The sequence below is a fragment of the Batrachochytrium dendrobatidis genome (genome assembly GCF_000203795.2).
Source record: "Batrachochytrium dendrobatidis JAM81 unplaced genomic scaffold BATDEscaffold_1, whole genome shotgun sequence".
Taxonomy (NCBI): domain Eukaryota; kingdom Fungi; phylum Chytridiomycota; class Chytridiomycetes; order Rhizophydiales; genus Batrachochytrium; species Batrachochytrium dendrobatidis.
In genome coordinates this window covers 729,808-747,240 of record NW_006281099.1, presented here as the reverse complement: position 1 = coordinate 747,240, position 17,433 = coordinate 729,808, and the positions used below count along the sequence as shown (strand labels likewise).

Here is a 17,433-nt window from a genome sequence, read left to right as displayed (position 1 = left end):
TGAAGCGGAGTTACAGTTTGAAGATTGCCATTTTGAACCAAAACATTCAATAAACTCATGTGGCTGTTTCGTTGTGTGACATGTGAGTAGACTTTCATAAAGCAATGGCTGCGCCTCCTTCCTTGGCATATATAAACCAGTCTAGTTGGCACCATTGTCATCGCAGACTTCACTCCAGCCTTGTTACTATCTCACCATGTCATCGAATACTGGTTCTCCCGTCACTGCCGAGGCTCTTTCTGCTGCAGCATCAGCAAGCGTATCACCAGCTCCTACTCCAAAAAAGAGCAACAAGTGCTATCTCGAGGGTTGTGGAGACCGAGTTGTCAAGATTGTTGGTGACTGTCGTTACTGGTAAGAGCATATTGCTATTTGTGTCCAGTGTGTCCAGTGTGTCCATACACTGCTTACGAGTGTTGTCAGCTATATCAATGATTTACAATCGCAACCCTTCTAATATGCACTCCAACTTGCTGCTGTCTAGTACGAACAAGTTTTGCGCAAAGCATCGCTTGCCTGAAGCTCATGCATGCTCTAATATGGAACACTGTAGACAGAGTTCTCATGAGCGACTTGCAGGCAAGCTGCTGAAAGAGCGAACAGTCGCTGCCAAAGTCTGAGAGCTTAAATATCACTTTTTAGATGCGACTTGATTCTACTTTTTCACTGGCTGCATTGGTCCAACTCTTATTCAAATAAACTTTTTGGAATTCATGGGTTACAACTTGTGTATTCCATGCTGACTTCCTGCATCGCTGTTCATTGATAAATGTGTATAAACTGGTCTGCAATAAGTAAATTCAATTCATATTTCAACGACGCGGCACTTTGCTCAACTACCAAATTGTAGTTATGAACCAGTTAGGGAAAGTGGGTGATGGTGGGGTATCTGCTGAAACCACTGCAACGATAAATGCTCCTGATGGATTTATTTCTGTTAACTCTGAAACTTCTGGAAAATACACTCAACACAAGGCAGATGCTCATGCAGCAACTGTAAACGCCCCTTCATTTACTAAAAACGATTCTGCAGTTCTTAATCAGCCTCATTACAAAAACTCTCATCAAACATCCATCCCTCAGATGAGTGGCATGCAGGTTCCTGTTTCTGTTTTAGAAACGGTCGTGGCAGAGCGAGATTTGCTGCGAGTGCAGAATGAGCAGCTGTGGACTATTATTGAACGACAGCGAACCATCATGACCAACCTTCAAGCTCAATTGAATGCTACTGGGAGTAATACTCAACTTCCAGATCCATCATTTGCTACACTAACAATACCCACTTCATTAGCTGGGGTTTCATCTCAGCCCATGGATACTGTATTCGCTACTACAATCAATGACGGCCATTCCAATACTGCCAACATGCTAGATGCTGTTCTTTTACATAAACTGCCACTGACTCCATTCAAGGATATTCCTATTGCTGATGCTTCAGAATCGACAGCACCGTTAGCCATCTCCATGTCAAGCGTTATTCCAGATGAAACTACAAAACCCCAAATCCCTCATGCCACTGCTAATCTCCATTCAAACGATGTTTTAGTTCCTACCACTAATCCTCGCCATTCATTGAGTAATATGGCTGGTAGCAGTGATCGAGCAGCACCGGATTTTCTTGCAGAGTCTGATACAGTGACTCGGTCTGAACATGAATTGTCTGTGGTTCAATCTAAACCCAATGCTGTTGAATGTGGAAGTCGCACGTCGTCATTACCTAGAGGTGCAAAGAGTTCAACTCCATCATTATCCACCACCGTATCTGCTGCCTATTTTTCAAAATCTGGCCAGCCTTTATCTGATGAAATGAATGCAGATTACGGATCGTCTACCACTAGTGCTATAAGCTCTGCTAACAGACCACGGTCCAACACATCGCCATCAATTATTGGTATTCCTGTGCAATCGACTGATTTCGAGTCTGAGGCTGTCTTGTCAAATCGATTTATAAGTGGCATGGGTAGTGGAAATACTTCCGTGCAAAGTTCATCCGAAAGACCATCAAACAAAAATTTAAAAGCTACTCCTCGTTCTGCATCATCTTCCAATATCGGATCGGTTGATGGAGGGATGGCTCCTGTCAATACATTTTCATCAAATAATCAAGCAAGCAACTCCACAAATGCATTTGGCATGTCTGTTGGTGGTGCTGTACAAAACCCCAAATCTACTTCAGTACCAGACTTATCGTCCAATTCTATTGGTCCCAGTGAGAATAGCGGTCAAATGCCAACCCGAATCTACGATCCAAAGGAAATGGGAAGCATTGATTTTGATGATCACCACATCACTACATCAGATAGAAGGATTGACAAATTCACATCCCTTTCCAATATCACGATCCAGGTTGTCTGCTCCAAGATCCATGTCAGTGTACGTGGCCGTGAAGTTGTCACATTTATTATCTTAGTCTCGGATACACTTGCCGGAAGCCAGTGGTACATTGGAAAACTCTATGCGGATTTTATAACGCTAGAAACCAAGCTCAAAAACAACCAGTCTCGTAGCATGGTCATGAGTATTGGTAAAGCTCCTGAAAAGCCAGTTTTTAGCCCTCTTGCCCCTGCATCCAAAGAGGATCAAAGATGCATGGTGATTGAAATGTACCTTTCTCATCTCAAGTCTCTGTGCAGTGAACATCCCGATTTTGTCGAGTTTTTGTGCACAAATATTGTAGATTCCCCCATTGCAGATAAACGCTTGATACAAAAATATCTCAAAGCGGGAAGTCTTTACAAAAAGGGTAAAAGCTTTGGTGGGTGGAAATCTAGGTTCTTTCTAATTGATCCGAGTGGAGTTAATTTGTGCTATTCCGAATCCAAGGACCGTGAACAGATTGGAACCATCAATTTACGATACTGCTATGTTTCTAGAAGTGTACCAAACGAAATGGATCGGTTTGGGCTTGTACTGGGAGAGTACAAAAAGGCTATGTTTTCTCCAGATAGTGCACCACCTTCTATTGGTCCTGATGGGCTTCCAGATGCAAAGTTGGAGTGTAAGCATTTACTTTTTGCGGATAGCGAGTATGAGCGTGATGACTGGGTACTTTGTCTTTCTGGTCAAATTTTAATTATGCGACCTGATGACCAACTGACTGCTCGTGAACTACGCAGTATGAATGTACTACTTCCATTTCGGGATCCATTGAAAAATATGATACCAAACTCAGCGATTCCAGCTCGACAGCACAGTAATAATGGACTGGTTGGACCTTTATCATCTACATATGAAGCAACCAAGTTGGCGAGTCTTAGAGTAAATCCACAAAACCCACAGTTATTGGTAGATCAATCCCATTTGCACCAGCAATTTTTGCAATCAAATTTACCAAACAATTTTGATCCTAGTAGTGGTTATGCAGTAAATGGAATGCTGGCCGATTCTTTTCAATCATCTACAGGTATAGCCAAGAGTCAGCACGCTGCACGGCAAACATCAACACCTCGTAATCTAGAATCTCACCAGGCTTATATACCACCGCATATGGGATCCGGTCTTTCTGAAAATGTGGCTGGCACTCATCCAAACGCTCCTAATAATTTTATTTCTGGAACTTCGGCTCTTTCTTTGCATAATGGAGTCTTGACTCAACCGCTGCCACCTACATCTGATGATTTTGCGAATAGTTCTGAATTTAAACCTCATGCACCTTTTATTGAGAGATTACCGGTTGTAAATTTCCCCGAAACAGTTATTCCACCAAGGAATGATTTAAACCAAAAACCAAATTCATCGGCTCAATCCGAGTTACAGGCTAGCGGAACAGGCGCGCAACTGCTACATACACCGGGTCCACCTTTACCTGCAAAATCACACGATCTCAAGCCATATCGCTCCACCCCCCTTGGTCTTGGGGTAAACAGACGGGTGTCAAAGATGAGTCCCTTTATGGGTGTTCCAAATACTGGACATTTAAATAAAAGCTCATCCCCAGCTTCACCTGTAGCTTCTGAGCCAACAACTAGTTTACCTCGCGGAGCAAATACATTTACAGACGAAAACCAGCGCATTATGCAACAACCTTGGCCAAAGACTTTGGTTGAGGATTCACCCGCATTGCTGGCTCAACAACAGCGGGGGCCTGTCATCAAAGAAAAGAAAAAGCCAGCAAATATTTTCAAAGATTGGGTCAAAAAGAAGAGCCATGGTACATTTTTGATTATCCGATTCCATAAAGTTTTATTGCATGTTTTAACTGTTTTTCTATTTAGGTCAAGAGGTTGGGAAAACTACAAGACCTGTTTTTGGATTTTCGCTACAAGAGGCTATTGCAGCATATAAAATTCACGAAGGATTGGAATTACCATCAATTGTTTTTCGCTGTATCGAATACTTGGATGCAAGAAATGGTGGGCTTGTTGACCTTGAGCCAAAACTGTCTTACCGAATATACTAATTATTTTTTATTGTTTGACAGCTTACGAAGAAGAAGGATTGTACCGACTTTCTGGAAGCTCGACAGTCATTCAGAATTTGAAGCATCGCTTTGATACTGAAGGGGATGTGAATTTACTTGAAGAAGTTGAAACATACAGTGATGTCCATGCCATTGCTGGAGTTTTGAAGCTTTTTTTTCGTGAGCTTACAGAGCCGATTTTGACAAAAGAGCTCCGAAATAACTTTTTTCAACTCATTGATTGTGCAGATCGCAGCACACGTGTTACTGAGCTCACTCGTTTGATTTCAATGCTCCCCATTGCGAATTACACTCTTTTAAAAGTGGTTTTAGGGCACCTTATCAGGGTTGTTCAACGTTCTGAAGTGAACAAGATGTCAGTCAAGAACATCAACATTGTATTTTCACCTACTTTGGGAATTCCCGCCAATATTTTGATATTGATGATGGCAGAATATCAAAATATATTTTCTTGGAGTCTGAACGATCCTGAGCGTGGCCACAATCTGCCCTCATCAAGCACCGATTCAGCACCTATTCAATCAAACAAGCCTTTACCTGAGCAACAGTCTTTTTCAATCAGCGAGCCTAAACCCATAATCGAGCATTCTGAAACTGCATCAGATTATCAAAAGCCACGTCATTCTACTCATCATCGCACAGATTCCAGATCAGAACCACTGGAACCTCCTGTTCTAAACCAAGTTTCTACAAAAGAGTCCGAGTCAAACCCACTGGTTTCAAATCGATATTCTATGGCATCACCATTCATGCATCACTCATCGCGTCAGCCTCATCCGTCAAGTGGAACACCTACATCTCAGCATCAGACTGGGGGCATACCACGAGAAAGTACACATGCATTGCCCATTCTATTGCCGCGCCGAAAGGCATCTAGTGCCGAAGCACAGGAAATGCTAAAACACTCTACAGATTCAAACATGGATGTGCCATATCAAGGGTTGTATTCAAAAAGACAGCCTAATTTATCTGCTCCCAATATTCAACAAGACGCTTCAACATCTCCTTTTAAGCCACCATTAGAAACACTTGTACCGGTCACCACTCCTACACGCAATCAATCGTTAGTAGGACCATTAACGAATGCTAACGTGTCGTTATCGCCTCCCATTGGGATGATATATCCAAAAACAACTCCTGCGCATCCCTCTGTCACAGAAATTCAAGAATCTTCAAATGCCATGGGATTTGTTGAGCCTCCATGGCAAAATCAGCCGCATTTGATGCCAGGAGAAAGCAACACTTCCAACTTCAAGCCTGCTTCGTATTTTTTGGAGAATAGTCGGACTAGTACAACTAGCTTTCACTCTGCATCAGATCCTATGGTTGCATTACAGTTGCAATTGAATGGTATTTCCGATTACACTACCCAAACTCCTGATTCCGAAAAGCGCGAAACAAAGTATATTGATGATATGGAGAGCTTGCCACCATCTGAGCTGCGGCAGATACTTGAATGGGCACAGCCAACTCATCCTAAATAAGCTTTTTTGGCTGATCTTGGAGGCAGAATTTTATTTTGCTTGACCACTGTGCTTTTATTTTTTATAATTGTCACCATCTTTCCGCTCATTTCTTATTCGTGTAAGCACGGTTTCCTTTTATTTTTGATTTCTTTGTTTGGACAAACCAAACTGGAACACATTTTTGTCACTATGCCCGACCTTATCAATAAATGTCACATCTTATTATTTATGGTCTGTATTACTTGTGCGTTTTGGAATTGAAAATCATTTGCATAACACTACATCTCTTGACCAATGACATGCAAAAGCGTCGATTCAAATCAAACCAACCCCTGTTTGATCCACAATACAATCGGAAAGTGATTTATCAATATTGATCGATTTACAGCTGATTTAGATCTTGCAATCGTATCCAGATACAACAAAGTGGGGTGATATCGACAACACTAGTGGTTTGGGTTGGCAAGGTCATATTGATGAGTAGGGTTTGAAGACGACACACATGAAATGAACACTAGTATAAAGAGTGCATTACAAAAATAGATGCGTAGGTTTAAAGTACCATCAATGGTTACAACACCATGGTGCCATATATATACACGAATGAATCACAGACAGCATCAATAACAAACCTATGCTATTTTACGTGAATACGGTTGTAAAGCCAACCTATTTTTGCTTACCACTTTTTCATACTCAAACAATGGGTATAAACCACATGATGTCCATCGGTTTACGGCCAACTGGTCGATAGCCAAAACCGATACCAACAAAAGCCAAATGACACGATTGTTCAGCATATTGGGTGAGAATTGATTGTTTACTATACTGACTCTTATTTAGTGCTTCATTTCATGTGAATATGACTGTACATTCAAAATGTATTATTTGGACTACCCATATTAGTGATTTGAATAAAAGGCGGTTTCATTGGTATTTTTATTCCAGATTCAATTTGAAGATTTCCGAGTTGGCAATGAAAACAAAAAGTGGATGGAGTCAAAGAAACCCGATACACTAAGAATACGACTTGCAACATATCCACTAAAAGCAAAATAAAAGTATAATCGGGGGTATATTTTCAACTAGGAAAAAGAATAAATCTTCGCTCGAGTATTGAAGGTGCAAGAAGAAATAAAAGGCTACGTAATTTGAAGAGTGCAATCTACAATTGAATCCAATTCGTGAGCTTGAAAACAATGAAATGAGCACCAGATAGCTATAAGGCGTTTCATACAGCAATACAGTAGCTCTGCTAACAAGATGATGATTGAAGACACGCAGCTTTAAAAGAAAAATAGGCTCAACAAAATAACAGGCTGGCATGGCTTGAAAAAAGTGAGAAAAGGGAAGAGGTGGGATGAATGTAACGGTCTAGGGTGTGTATAAAAGGATATGACAAGAGTAGATGTTTGCTGTATGAATACTGTAGAAAAATCAAATACCAACAAACGAAAAGGATGGTATATACGACAGACAAGGTATGATAAGAAAGAATGAGGGATGAGTAGAATAAACCGAAAAATGAAGACTTGGGAATGTAAGACTGAGAGTAAATGAATGTAGTATAAAACATCAGTTTAATCTAAGGTATTATAGGACTACAGTAGATTACATTCTAGGAATCACATATAGTATGCATCGCGTAGGTACGGAACAAAGATTAACTACAGTAATTTTAGAATAAAAGCAAACAACATTCATCAAACCAAAAGCCTATTTGCTATCAACACCAAGAGCTGACAGTTGACTAAGAGTAATGATGGTTTCCTCGACCTGATCATCTTGATCAGCCACGTTTTGAGTTGACTGCGGGAAAAAAGTAGCGTTTCTGCTAGTTTCTGGATATGGTACTCCGTTAAACGGAGTTGCATTGACAGAAAAGGCAACACGGGCTGCAGGAGAAGAATGGGAAACAAGCTCATCCATAGTTACGGCATCATGTTGCTGAAGTTCATTAAAATGAGATAGTGATGTTGCCATAGCCTCCGAGGCAGACCCAGATCCAGATTCTAGGTTGGTAAATGTATCATGAGTGGCCAGCTCAGCAAGCGTCACTACGACATGCTGATCAAATGGCGATGGCGCAGCATGAGTCCAAGATGACCCGTTGTTGGATTTAGTAACAAAAAAAGTAGACATACTCTCCCCACATGTCTGATCAGAGCTTTCGCTTGGCTTAAGCGATGAAGAATAGTCTGCCTTGATAGTTGTTGTTCCAAACTTGGGAATCACCTCTCTACAAAGAACGATTGCCTTGGCTGCACTCACTGCAGACACAAACTCGACCATGGCAGTAGATACGCCATTTGCGCTGTACTCTGATGGAAGCAACATTTGTTTGATCTCGCCAGCATCTGCAAGGTATTCTTCCAATTCAGCGGCGGTTACCGTCCATGGAACCAAAGGCATATCAACGCGTTTGTGGCGAGGGAGTGTGCATCCACCCAGCTTGGAAGCGACTGCGGCCGCAGCTACTTGTGGAGTATCAAACACAACAAATGCAGACGATGGAAGGGCAGAGTCACTCTTTGGAAGAATATGACATGACACAATCGATGCAGTGCTAGGGAAAAAGCTTTTTTTGAGTTCTTCCAATGTCACAATTTCTGGTGCTACTTGACGCACATATACAGTACGATTCTCGGCAGCAGCAGTGCGTCGACTTTTCTTAAAGCCACGCGAATTAAAGTCGCTCTTTGTTGAGTCATTATGAGCAGCAGCTATGCTAACACTTTTTATAGTGGCCGAATCCGCAGCAGCTGTCATGGCAGCATCCTTGACAGGAAATTCAATGACCACAGGCTCGTTCATGTCTCGAAATACAGGTCGAGGTCGAGTACCCACAAAGTTGGCAGCTTTGCGAGCAATTTCTGGCGTCCGGAAAGTAAGAAAAACAGATGCGCGACGCTCGTTGGACCGCTGTAAAATCTTTATTCGCTTGTTTTCGTTGAACGGGGCAAGTACAGCATCAAGTTCGGGTTTATTGATGTTGTGTGGGCAATTGACAAGATGCACTGTTCGACTACATGTATTGACATCAAGCGAGTTTCGATCAAAACTGCTTGATCGACGAGCTGATCTCTGAACTGGAGCAGAGGTATGGCCAGAGTAAGTGCTGGTGGCAGCACCAGTAGTGGTTGGTGCTGTAGAGGTAGATAGAAATTCTGGCACGCCAGTTTTTTCATAGCGTGGGATGATTTCTAGCGACTCTGATTGCGCAAACAGCTTGGTATTTTGCACCCCATCAATAGCAGCACGGGCGCTTTTGGCATTTTCAAAGTCAATAAATGCATACCCTTTTTTGGCATCAATACCAACATTCTGAATATCTCCAAATATAGAAAATGTTTGAAGAAGATCTACTATTTTTGTGGAGTCGGGAAATCGCCGCACAAAAATACCAATGGGCTCTCCAATAAGCAAAGGCTTTCCATTTGTAATGGAACGGGAAGAACGAGGACGACGCAGAGCGCTTTGAAACTGAGTTGTAGAATCCATTCCAGTGGAAATGGTAGCAGAAGTAGTAGCTATAGTGCTCGGTAGAGCTCCAGCAAAAGTGAGTGGTATAGAGTGAAGGACCGGACTAGTAGCCTGCGAAAGACGATTCAATTCATCGACTGTACGAACAGGTACGCGATTTAGAGATACTCTAGGAGTAATAGTGGCTGAACCAGCATTTTGAATGCCGTGGCCAACCGTGTTGTTACAAGTAACACCGTGAGTAAAACTATTTCGACGTAAATCGTCGGGAAAACGCTGTTGAATGATACGATCTGCAAGACGTGATTGCAGATAATCGCTTGGAGGACGACGAAGTGATTGCTGTTGTTGATTGATATTGCGAGCCGAGGCCAAGTCGGACAATACTGCGGCAGATTTAACACGGCGAATATTTCCATGAGCCGTGGGCGATGATAATTGCTGCTGGGCTGTTGGAAACTGCACCCCCAGTGTAGAAGCGCAATTAACATTGGAGGATGCCAGTGAGGACTGAGTTGGAGTATGGGTAGAATGAGGCAAAGTCTGTTGAGCAGGTCTAATCCATTTGGTAGTGCGATTCATAGTCAAATCGTCACGAGTAGAATAGCCTACACTAGGATGAACTTGATCGGAAAGACCAGCAGAATTCAATAACTGGGGAGAAACACCCCATCCGGCAGCCACAGTGATTGATGGCATCTGATGTAGTTCGTTATATCCCTGAGATGGGATAGACGAATCCCAAGCAGAAGAGCCAAATGATTGTTGTTTATAATGCTGAGAAATTGCCTGTTGCACTTGCTTTGGTTGCTGGATATTTTCAATCTGTTGCCAATTCATATAGGGAGTAGCCGAGCCATTAGTGGACATGGGTAAAGAGTTCCCACGCTTGTAATTTTGATCATCAGACGATGAACCCCATCCAGAACTAGAGGAACGTATATGGGATGGACGAGTAGATTTTTGCCATGAATGCGTGCCAAATGCCGGCATCATGGCATTGGACGCAGCAGGCATTTCAGAAATCCAAGGTTGTTCGCAAGATCTCAATTCACTAGAAGGTGACGCGTTTGGATGGGTGATGTAGGTTGAGGATGATGGCGTCTTTTGTTCTTGCGCTCCCCAATTAGCAGGAACGTGTGACATGAACGATGTCAAAGAGGAAGCAGTCAATTGAGAAGGCAAGTCTGTAACTTGAAGAGTACTAGTAGAAAGATGGTCATGAGAAGAGGCATGGTGTAGACGATTGACCATTGGAGTGAGCTGCTGTTGATAGGATGTTTCTGGTTGAAAATGATTGATCTGCTGTGTAGATGCAGCCGAACCAGATCTCCAGGATAAACTAGGAGAAGAAGTCTGGCGATGCAGCGTCGTTTGGACGCGAGGATTGGTATTCATATTAGCGCCAGTGATGGCGAGATTGGCGATATTGCTGCCAGTCAAATGGCGGCCAGTGTTGTGTCTAGCAAATGCGAATGCACTCTCAAACTTTCCCTCTAAAGCAACATGAGCGCCATCTGTACGTCGAGCAGCAGCAACAGTTGAAGACGGCAGCAAAGAATGCGAGCTGAGATCAGCAGCAGATCTATACTGCACGTGGTATTGCGATTGCAATGGCGGAGTGGGTTGATCAGACCATTGCTCGACAGATGCGTGGCTGCCCAGATCAAGAGACTTTCCACTGCCCATCGAGACTTGCAGATTCTGATGAGCGACAGTCTGCCATGCTGGTGGTATCTTGATGGGACCAGGTGTGTTGGGAGCTGTAGGCAAGCTAGCAGATCGTGGCCAGTGAGGCAAACCTTGAGTCTTGTCCATCGCAGTGACTGTTGAACCACCGGTCTGAGAGCCCAAACTCACACCATCCTTGACACTACCGACATGTCTGCTGAGCGCAGATCTGTCCGGCTTTGTCAAAGAGAACACATTGTTATCTGCAACGCTTTGCACACCGTCATTACCGGACAAAGCATCAAGACTCGAGACCGTCGACAACATGTCCGGCAGCGACTGTTGAGATGGATCGTTGTCAGTACACTCGGCTGTCAAAGAAGCAGAATGCAACGGCTTGTTGGTATCAATGCCATGAGTAGAATCGGGCTTGCTATAGTAGTAACAAGCCAGTGCGATTAGAAAAGCAGTTCTGTTCACACAGGTTTCTAGTCAACCACATGGCCATTTGGCCAGTCTTGACAGGTCAACACAAGTCATGACAGTTATAAAGTGCAAACCATACCTTGTATTATCACTGGTAGTGGCGAGAAGCCAACGATTACCTGGAGATGGCGGTGGAGTTGGCGACCAAATCTGATGATTGTCGGGAGCATCCGAGAGCACATCGACTGTAATGGAGAGAGAAAGTGGTGGAGGAACAGGAGCAGAACTGCAGGTTACTGCCGTATCTGCAGACTCGGCAGTATGCTTGAATGGTGAAGATGCGGCATCATCTTGGAGTGATTCAGATATGACATTCTCCTTGAAGGGTGCAGACATGACAATATCTTTGACAGATGACGCAGATACGGCAGTATCCTTGACAGATGATGCAGATACGACAGTATCCTTGACAGACGATGCATCGTTGGCCATCCTGCAGTCAGAATAAAAATCAGAAAATGAGTGCTGGCTGTAGCAAGAGGAATCAGCAGCAACACTGGGTTCCATAAACCGTTGGAAGTAGTTGTTAGTGAGTGGATGATCCTACTCCCAGCAAACCCAACCAAAAGAAATTCACTTGACTCGGTGGGTAACTTGACTCGACACCAAATCCACGTTTTATTATTTTATAAATATCTTAGATTGCTGCGTGCCTTGTGTAGAATTTCCTTTTCAATCTTTGGATAATCTGGCACTTGCTTGAGAACCTTGTGGCACACATCTATCGCATCTACGTATCGTTTTGCTTTTAAATAATTGAATGCTAGTTTAAATCCTATTCCTGCACTCGTCTCATTCTCCAGCTTCCATGCTTGGTGATAATGCTCCGCTGCGTCCTTGTACGATGCTTCCTTTTCCATTATATATCCTAGATATTCATATGCTTTCCCGCTAGACTTGTTATGTGTAATCACCTTTTTCAATAACTCGGTTGCTAGATCGTATTTACCTCCCTGCATTCATATACAATCATTTAAATCGCTGCACATCTGACTACTGATGCATTAAAATATATCGTGTCATACCTGAATATATATATCTGATAAAAGCAACCAGCATCGTTCTAGATCATCCCCATACTCGATCGTCCATTCCATCTTGGCTATGCGCTTGAGCTGGTTTCGTGCTCGAGGTGGTTGTTTGAGAAGCATAAATCCAACAGATGTGCCCTAATGCAATCCCAAAATTAAATTTCCATTTTATCAGCACTACTACAGACCATATTTGAACAATACTGTCAAACTTACATATATTGCTGGAATATATTCTCTTTCTATATTCAAAATCTCCATCATGATATGAATTGCTTTCTCAATGGATGCCTTTTCTTTGCTTGCCATCAACAGTTGACACTCGATAACGCGAGTACGAAGTGACTTGTCCGATTGTGGCAGTTCCTAAATATCACCAACACACCCAACATGTTAGAGTATTGGCTTGGAAAAAACATTCCTGTCATCATATAATTACATTGACAAGCTTTTCAACCGTCATCATACTGAGTGAATCCGTGTTTTGCCGAGTATCATCAGCCTTTGAACTGTTTAAATCTTGACCATTATCCATTGCACTTCCTCCAATAGTCTCATTGTCTGGATTTAAAAATATTTCAATGAGATGATGTAGTGATCGCTCTCCCCATTGAGTATCCCGACGACATACTGTAAATTCTTGCAATGCTTCGTTCATATTGCACTTGTATCTATAGGTATTGCATTAAAACTGCTATCCATTTCCAACTATCATAATTTTAAACAATAATCTTACCGAAAGTATAGACCGCGGCAGTAATGAAATCCTGGGCTTATTGCAGTTTTTTTGGATTGATGTTCGGCAGAAATGAGTAATCCTTCTATCTCATCCATACTTGCATTACGTCGCGACAGTTCAATAAACTGAGCAAGAGCTTCAAAGTGCAGAGGGTTTTTATCCAGTAATTGACGAAGGTGGAAAATCGCTTGCTGATACAACCCTTTTAAAAACATGGTTTCACTCATCATGAACGTGGCATCATCTAAAGCAATGTCATTTTTCATCATCGTGGTAAGTTGTCTTTGAGCTTCTGTTAAATCGTTTTTACGGATATACAGTCTGGCCAATGCAATTGCAGCCTGTTCAAATTATATTGTTTTTAAAAATTAGTTAAAATTGTCATAAACTGGCCTTTTAAATCTAAAATCAATCATGGTAGAATGCAGCGTATAGAAATCATGCCAAAAATCACCTTTTTATGTGATGTGTGATGCTGAATTGCCTCGTTGTAAAAAGAAATGGCTCGATCCGAATCCTTTATATTAAATTGTGAAATCTCGGCCAGTTCATAGCAAACATCAGCCAACAGACATTTAGCTTCATTCGCATCCACTGCAACTCCTTGTGAAATTAACCTGTGTTTTATTAAATGCCATTGCAGATTACTATCTGATTCAATTTAGTATAAAGAGTTGAATGGGCTGTAAATTTTACCTGCTATAAATATCTTGTGCACTCATGTAAGAAGAAAATGCCTGATCTGGCTTGGCAGTTTGTTTGAATATTTGTGCCAACAACATATGTAGTTTTCCATACATTGCAAGAACACCCGGCTCGTTGTCTGATTCAAAATTTGAAAAGTTACTAAACCATTTAAAATATGGAAATCTACAAAATATAATTCGAGTTAAAAATAAACTGACCTACTGGGTGTGCCAGCGCTTCTGTAATCAATTTTTCTGCATCTTCGAAACGTTTTAACTTCATAAAAAGTTCTGCAATGTCAAACTGCAGTGAAAATGTAATATCTGGATTGTTTTCTAAAGCAGATTCATAGTATGCAATAGCCTATACATTTATCCAATGTTAGCACAAAATAAGTCACAATGGACACCAAAGTTTGTTTGCCCATTACAGCCATTTCTCCAAGAGCATGCATGACCACTAACCCGTGAATAGTCATGCGTTTTGATCAGCGCTTTACCAATTTTACAAGCAAGAATACTTTGATTTGGATTAGAACTTAACGCAGATTGATATACCGCAACAGCTTGCTCAGGCTGTATACATTGCAGCAAAATAATTGATTAAAAATACAGTTGGTTTAGTAGGCGCATTCTAAATTCAATGTTTTCTTGTTTTAAATTAGCCCTAGCGACTTGAATTTTAAAGCCAATAGCATACCTCCTGAATATTCATATAAGCGTCGCCAAGAAGCAAACAGCTTTTGATTGTTGGGTTCCGATCAACAATTTCGCTATAGCATCGAGCATAATTCTTACGATCGTTTTTGTACTTCAAATAAATATCTGCCATGCAAGTCTTTGCTTCCAAAAAATAAGGTTGGTCTGACCGAATGGATTCCAACATGTTCAGCGCATTTTCAACATTTTGATTGGATAAAAGAACATTGGCGTTGGCAATCGTAATACGCGGTTCCTGATTCGTGCCAGAAAATATTCGTAAAGCCTCCTGTATGGCACGATTGCAATCATGCATGGCTTTTTGCTTGGTATACACATCAATGACTTCCAGGTGCAGCGATGCAAGCAGATATAACGTTGGGATTTTTTCAGAACTTGTACTGGATTGGGACAAAGTTTTTGTGCCAATATGTTTAGCTAAATCTTTCACAGCTGGAAGGTTCATGGCGGTTTTCAAAGCTGTAAGGGCTTCATCATACGACCCATTCAACTTGAGTGCCTGCGCTTTAAGTAAATGGAATAAAGGCAGATGCCTAATCTCAAAATCGTAACTTAGGGCCATTTCCAAACATGATATTGCTGGTTTATACAATCCATTAGACATGTGAATCTCGGCCATTAGCAAATACACCTTTGAATTCGATCCATCAAGTTTCAAACTGTTGGTCAAAATTGTTTCTGCCCCCATTTTGTCGCCTAAAAAAAGCTTTGTTTTTGCCAAACAGTATTGAGATTCAGTGGATGCTGGAACAATGCGACATATTACTTCTAGCAACTCTTTAACAAGCTGGAGAACAGTCTGCATGGAAATATCTTCCTTGTCACCTTCGGCTGTACAGTGCTCCATATAGTCTTTGACAATCTCAAAAAGAAAATCTGGATTGGCATCAACGTAATAGTCTAAACTGAGTGTAGTAGAATTGACAACCTGAAGCTGTTTCCGTACAGCAATCTTCAAATATTCAATTCGTTTCTCAATATCCATGCTTTGTTTCCAAACAAATAATGAGTTGAGATAAGCTATCTCGGCAGAATGGTCCATAGAATTGTGAAATTCGTTAAAAATATCCAGCTGATCTTTTGCTCCTTGCAAATCACCAGAAAAAAGCTGGCATCGGACGATTCCCTCCAAAGCAGAGATGTTGTGAGGATCAAGCAAGGCTGAAGTATTGTAGCATTCTCTAGCACGAGGAATCTGGTTTTGTAAAAACAGAATGTATCCAAGCTCGGTATGAAATTCACTTGTTGATTTTAACGATATAGCTTTTTCAACAAGTTTTTGGCATTGATCAAGAATCTGTATATTGCGGTTTGCCAATCGTGCAAATGGACGAGCAATCGAGTAATACATGTTGGCATTTTTAGGCTCAAGTCTTCCCAGCACATCAAAAATATTAGAAATGTAGGTCGAAGCCATGCGTGCACCTCCCTCTTGACAAAGCTCGTGTAAAACAACAAGACACAGTCCATCAATATTGTCTGGCGACATGGCTATAACCTGTTGCGAAGCTTCCATAGCTTGATCCCATACACCCATCTCAAGGTACATGTGCATTCGTTCAATGTATGCAGGTAAAAACGATTGATGATACACGATGAGTTGAGTAGATATATCGACTGCTGCTGATATTTGGCGCCTCATTTTTCTAAGAAACGTAAGGCGGCCAAAAAGAGCTTCAACATCTCGGGGGTTTCTACCAAGAGCTTTATCAAACCACGAATTGGCCTTTCCTGCAGATTCATTGGTATTTCCATTAAGCTCAAGCCAGCCAAGATACACATATCCGATTGTAGTTGGACCTTCCTTGATTGATGCCTGTTTGAAATAGGCTTTAGCCATGTCTGGGCGTTCCGTATGCATGCATAATAGTCCAGCCAAGATATATGCACGTTCTGTGATATTTTCACTTGATGATGCAATGGTAAGTTTAGCTTGCAGCTCTTGGATTGCTTCGTGGTCTAAGTTGTATAGGATGTAAGAGTATATCAATACACTAGAATTTCCATTGAAATAGTATTTTCTTGGTGCTTGTTTTATGGAAACAAATATTTTAAAGGCATCTCAAGTTGGAATATTTTTACCAATATGCTTGCAACTTTCATATGCAAAAATAGCTGCTAGGGGATAGGCTAAAGTCAAGTCACGTTTATCTTGCAGTTGCCCGAGTTCGTTCAAGGCCTCTGCACATTTTTCTATAGTACACAGCTAATGACGTTAAATTATGATAGTTTTACAAATCAAAAAGGACAATGTGTTTCCGCTCCAATTGCAATATTGTCATCTATCACGTTTGCAATACCTATGTGAATGAGTGAAAATGCTCGCCATAAAATCAGTGTAGGCTCAGACAACCTCCTCTTGAGTTTTATATCGCAGTATGTTAAAACATGCTGATATCTTTTAAGACGTAAGTAGTAGTTTATCTAAAAGTGTCCAATGAAAAACAAGTTGAGCTAGTCTCACTCGATAGAGTTGATTATTGCATTTGACAAGGTATAAAAACTTGGAAAAGCAAACACTTTCAGCACTCACCACTGCCTGGTCCTCTTCAAGACTACTCATTGTTGGGGTTAGATTAGAACTGAACGAAGGGTAAGATAACAGCGCGTCACTATTCCTTGAATTTAATCCAATGTTTTAACCACTTGATTGATCTTGGCCAACAAGTCAATAAGTATACAACACCCTCACGTTGGTAAAAATCATAGGTTGAATAGGAAGGGATGCCAA

The 17,433-nt window shown here is 41.5% G+C and overlaps 5 protein-coding genes across 5 annotated transcripts; 4 read left to right on the top strand and 1 right to left on the bottom strand.

Moving 5' to 3' along the window:
* Positions 1-196: 196 nt before the first annotated feature.
* BATDEDRAFT_85576 (uncharacterized protein) lies at positions 197-358 on the top strand (the record flags this gene model as incomplete). Its single annotated transcript, XM_006676180.1, has 1 exon — positions 197-358. The coding sequence occupies one exon, from the start codon at positions 197-199 to the stop codon at positions 356-358; it is 162 nt and encodes a 53-aa protein (XP_006676243.1).
* Positions 359-431: 73 nt separating this feature from the next.
* BATDEDRAFT_85577 (uncharacterized protein) lies at positions 432-620 on the top strand (the record flags this gene model as incomplete). Its single annotated transcript, XM_006676179.1, has 1 exon — positions 432-620. The coding sequence occupies one exon, from the start codon at positions 432-434 to the stop codon at positions 618-620; it is 189 nt and encodes a 62-aa protein (XP_006676242.1).
* A 232-nt stretch (positions 621-852) lies between these two features.
* BATDEDRAFT_33946 (uncharacterized protein) lies at positions 853-6,110 on the top strand (the record flags this gene model as incomplete). The annotated part of the gene is made up of 3 exons (XM_006675640.1): positions 853-4,150; positions 4,215-4,352; positions 4,421-6,110. 3 exons carry the CDS (start codon positions 853-855, stop codon positions 5,902-5,904), a joined length of 4,920 nt encoding a protein of 1,639 aa, XP_006675703.1. The 3' UTR covers positions 5,905-6,110.
* Positions 6,111-8,358: 2,248 nt separating this feature from the next.
* BATDEDRAFT_36365 (uncharacterized protein) lies at positions 8,359-9,123 on the top strand. Its single transcript, XM_006675775.1, has one exon. The coding sequence runs from the start codon at positions 8,612-8,614 to the stop codon at positions 8,972-8,974; it is 363 nt and encodes a 120-aa protein (XP_006675838.1). The 5' UTR covers positions 8,359-8,611; the 3' UTR covers positions 8,975-9,123.
* Positions 9,124-12,152: 3,029 nt separating this feature from the next.
* Positions 12,153-17,265, bottom strand: BATDEDRAFT_21378 (uncharacterized protein; the record flags this gene model as incomplete). Its single annotated transcript, XM_006675208.1, has 13 exons — positions 12,153-12,479; positions 12,552-12,695; positions 12,774-12,923; positions 12,997-13,228; positions 13,294-13,637; positions 13,751-13,913; positions 13,993-14,119; positions 14,202-14,346; positions 14,448-14,558; positions 14,683-16,661; positions 16,785-16,895; positions 17,003-17,126; positions 17,236-17,265. 13 exons carry the CDS (start codon positions 17,263-17,265, stop codon positions 12,153-12,155), a joined length of 3,987 nt encoding a protein of 1,328 aa, XP_006675271.1.
* Between the last annotated feature and the right edge of the window lie 168 nt (positions 17,266-17,433).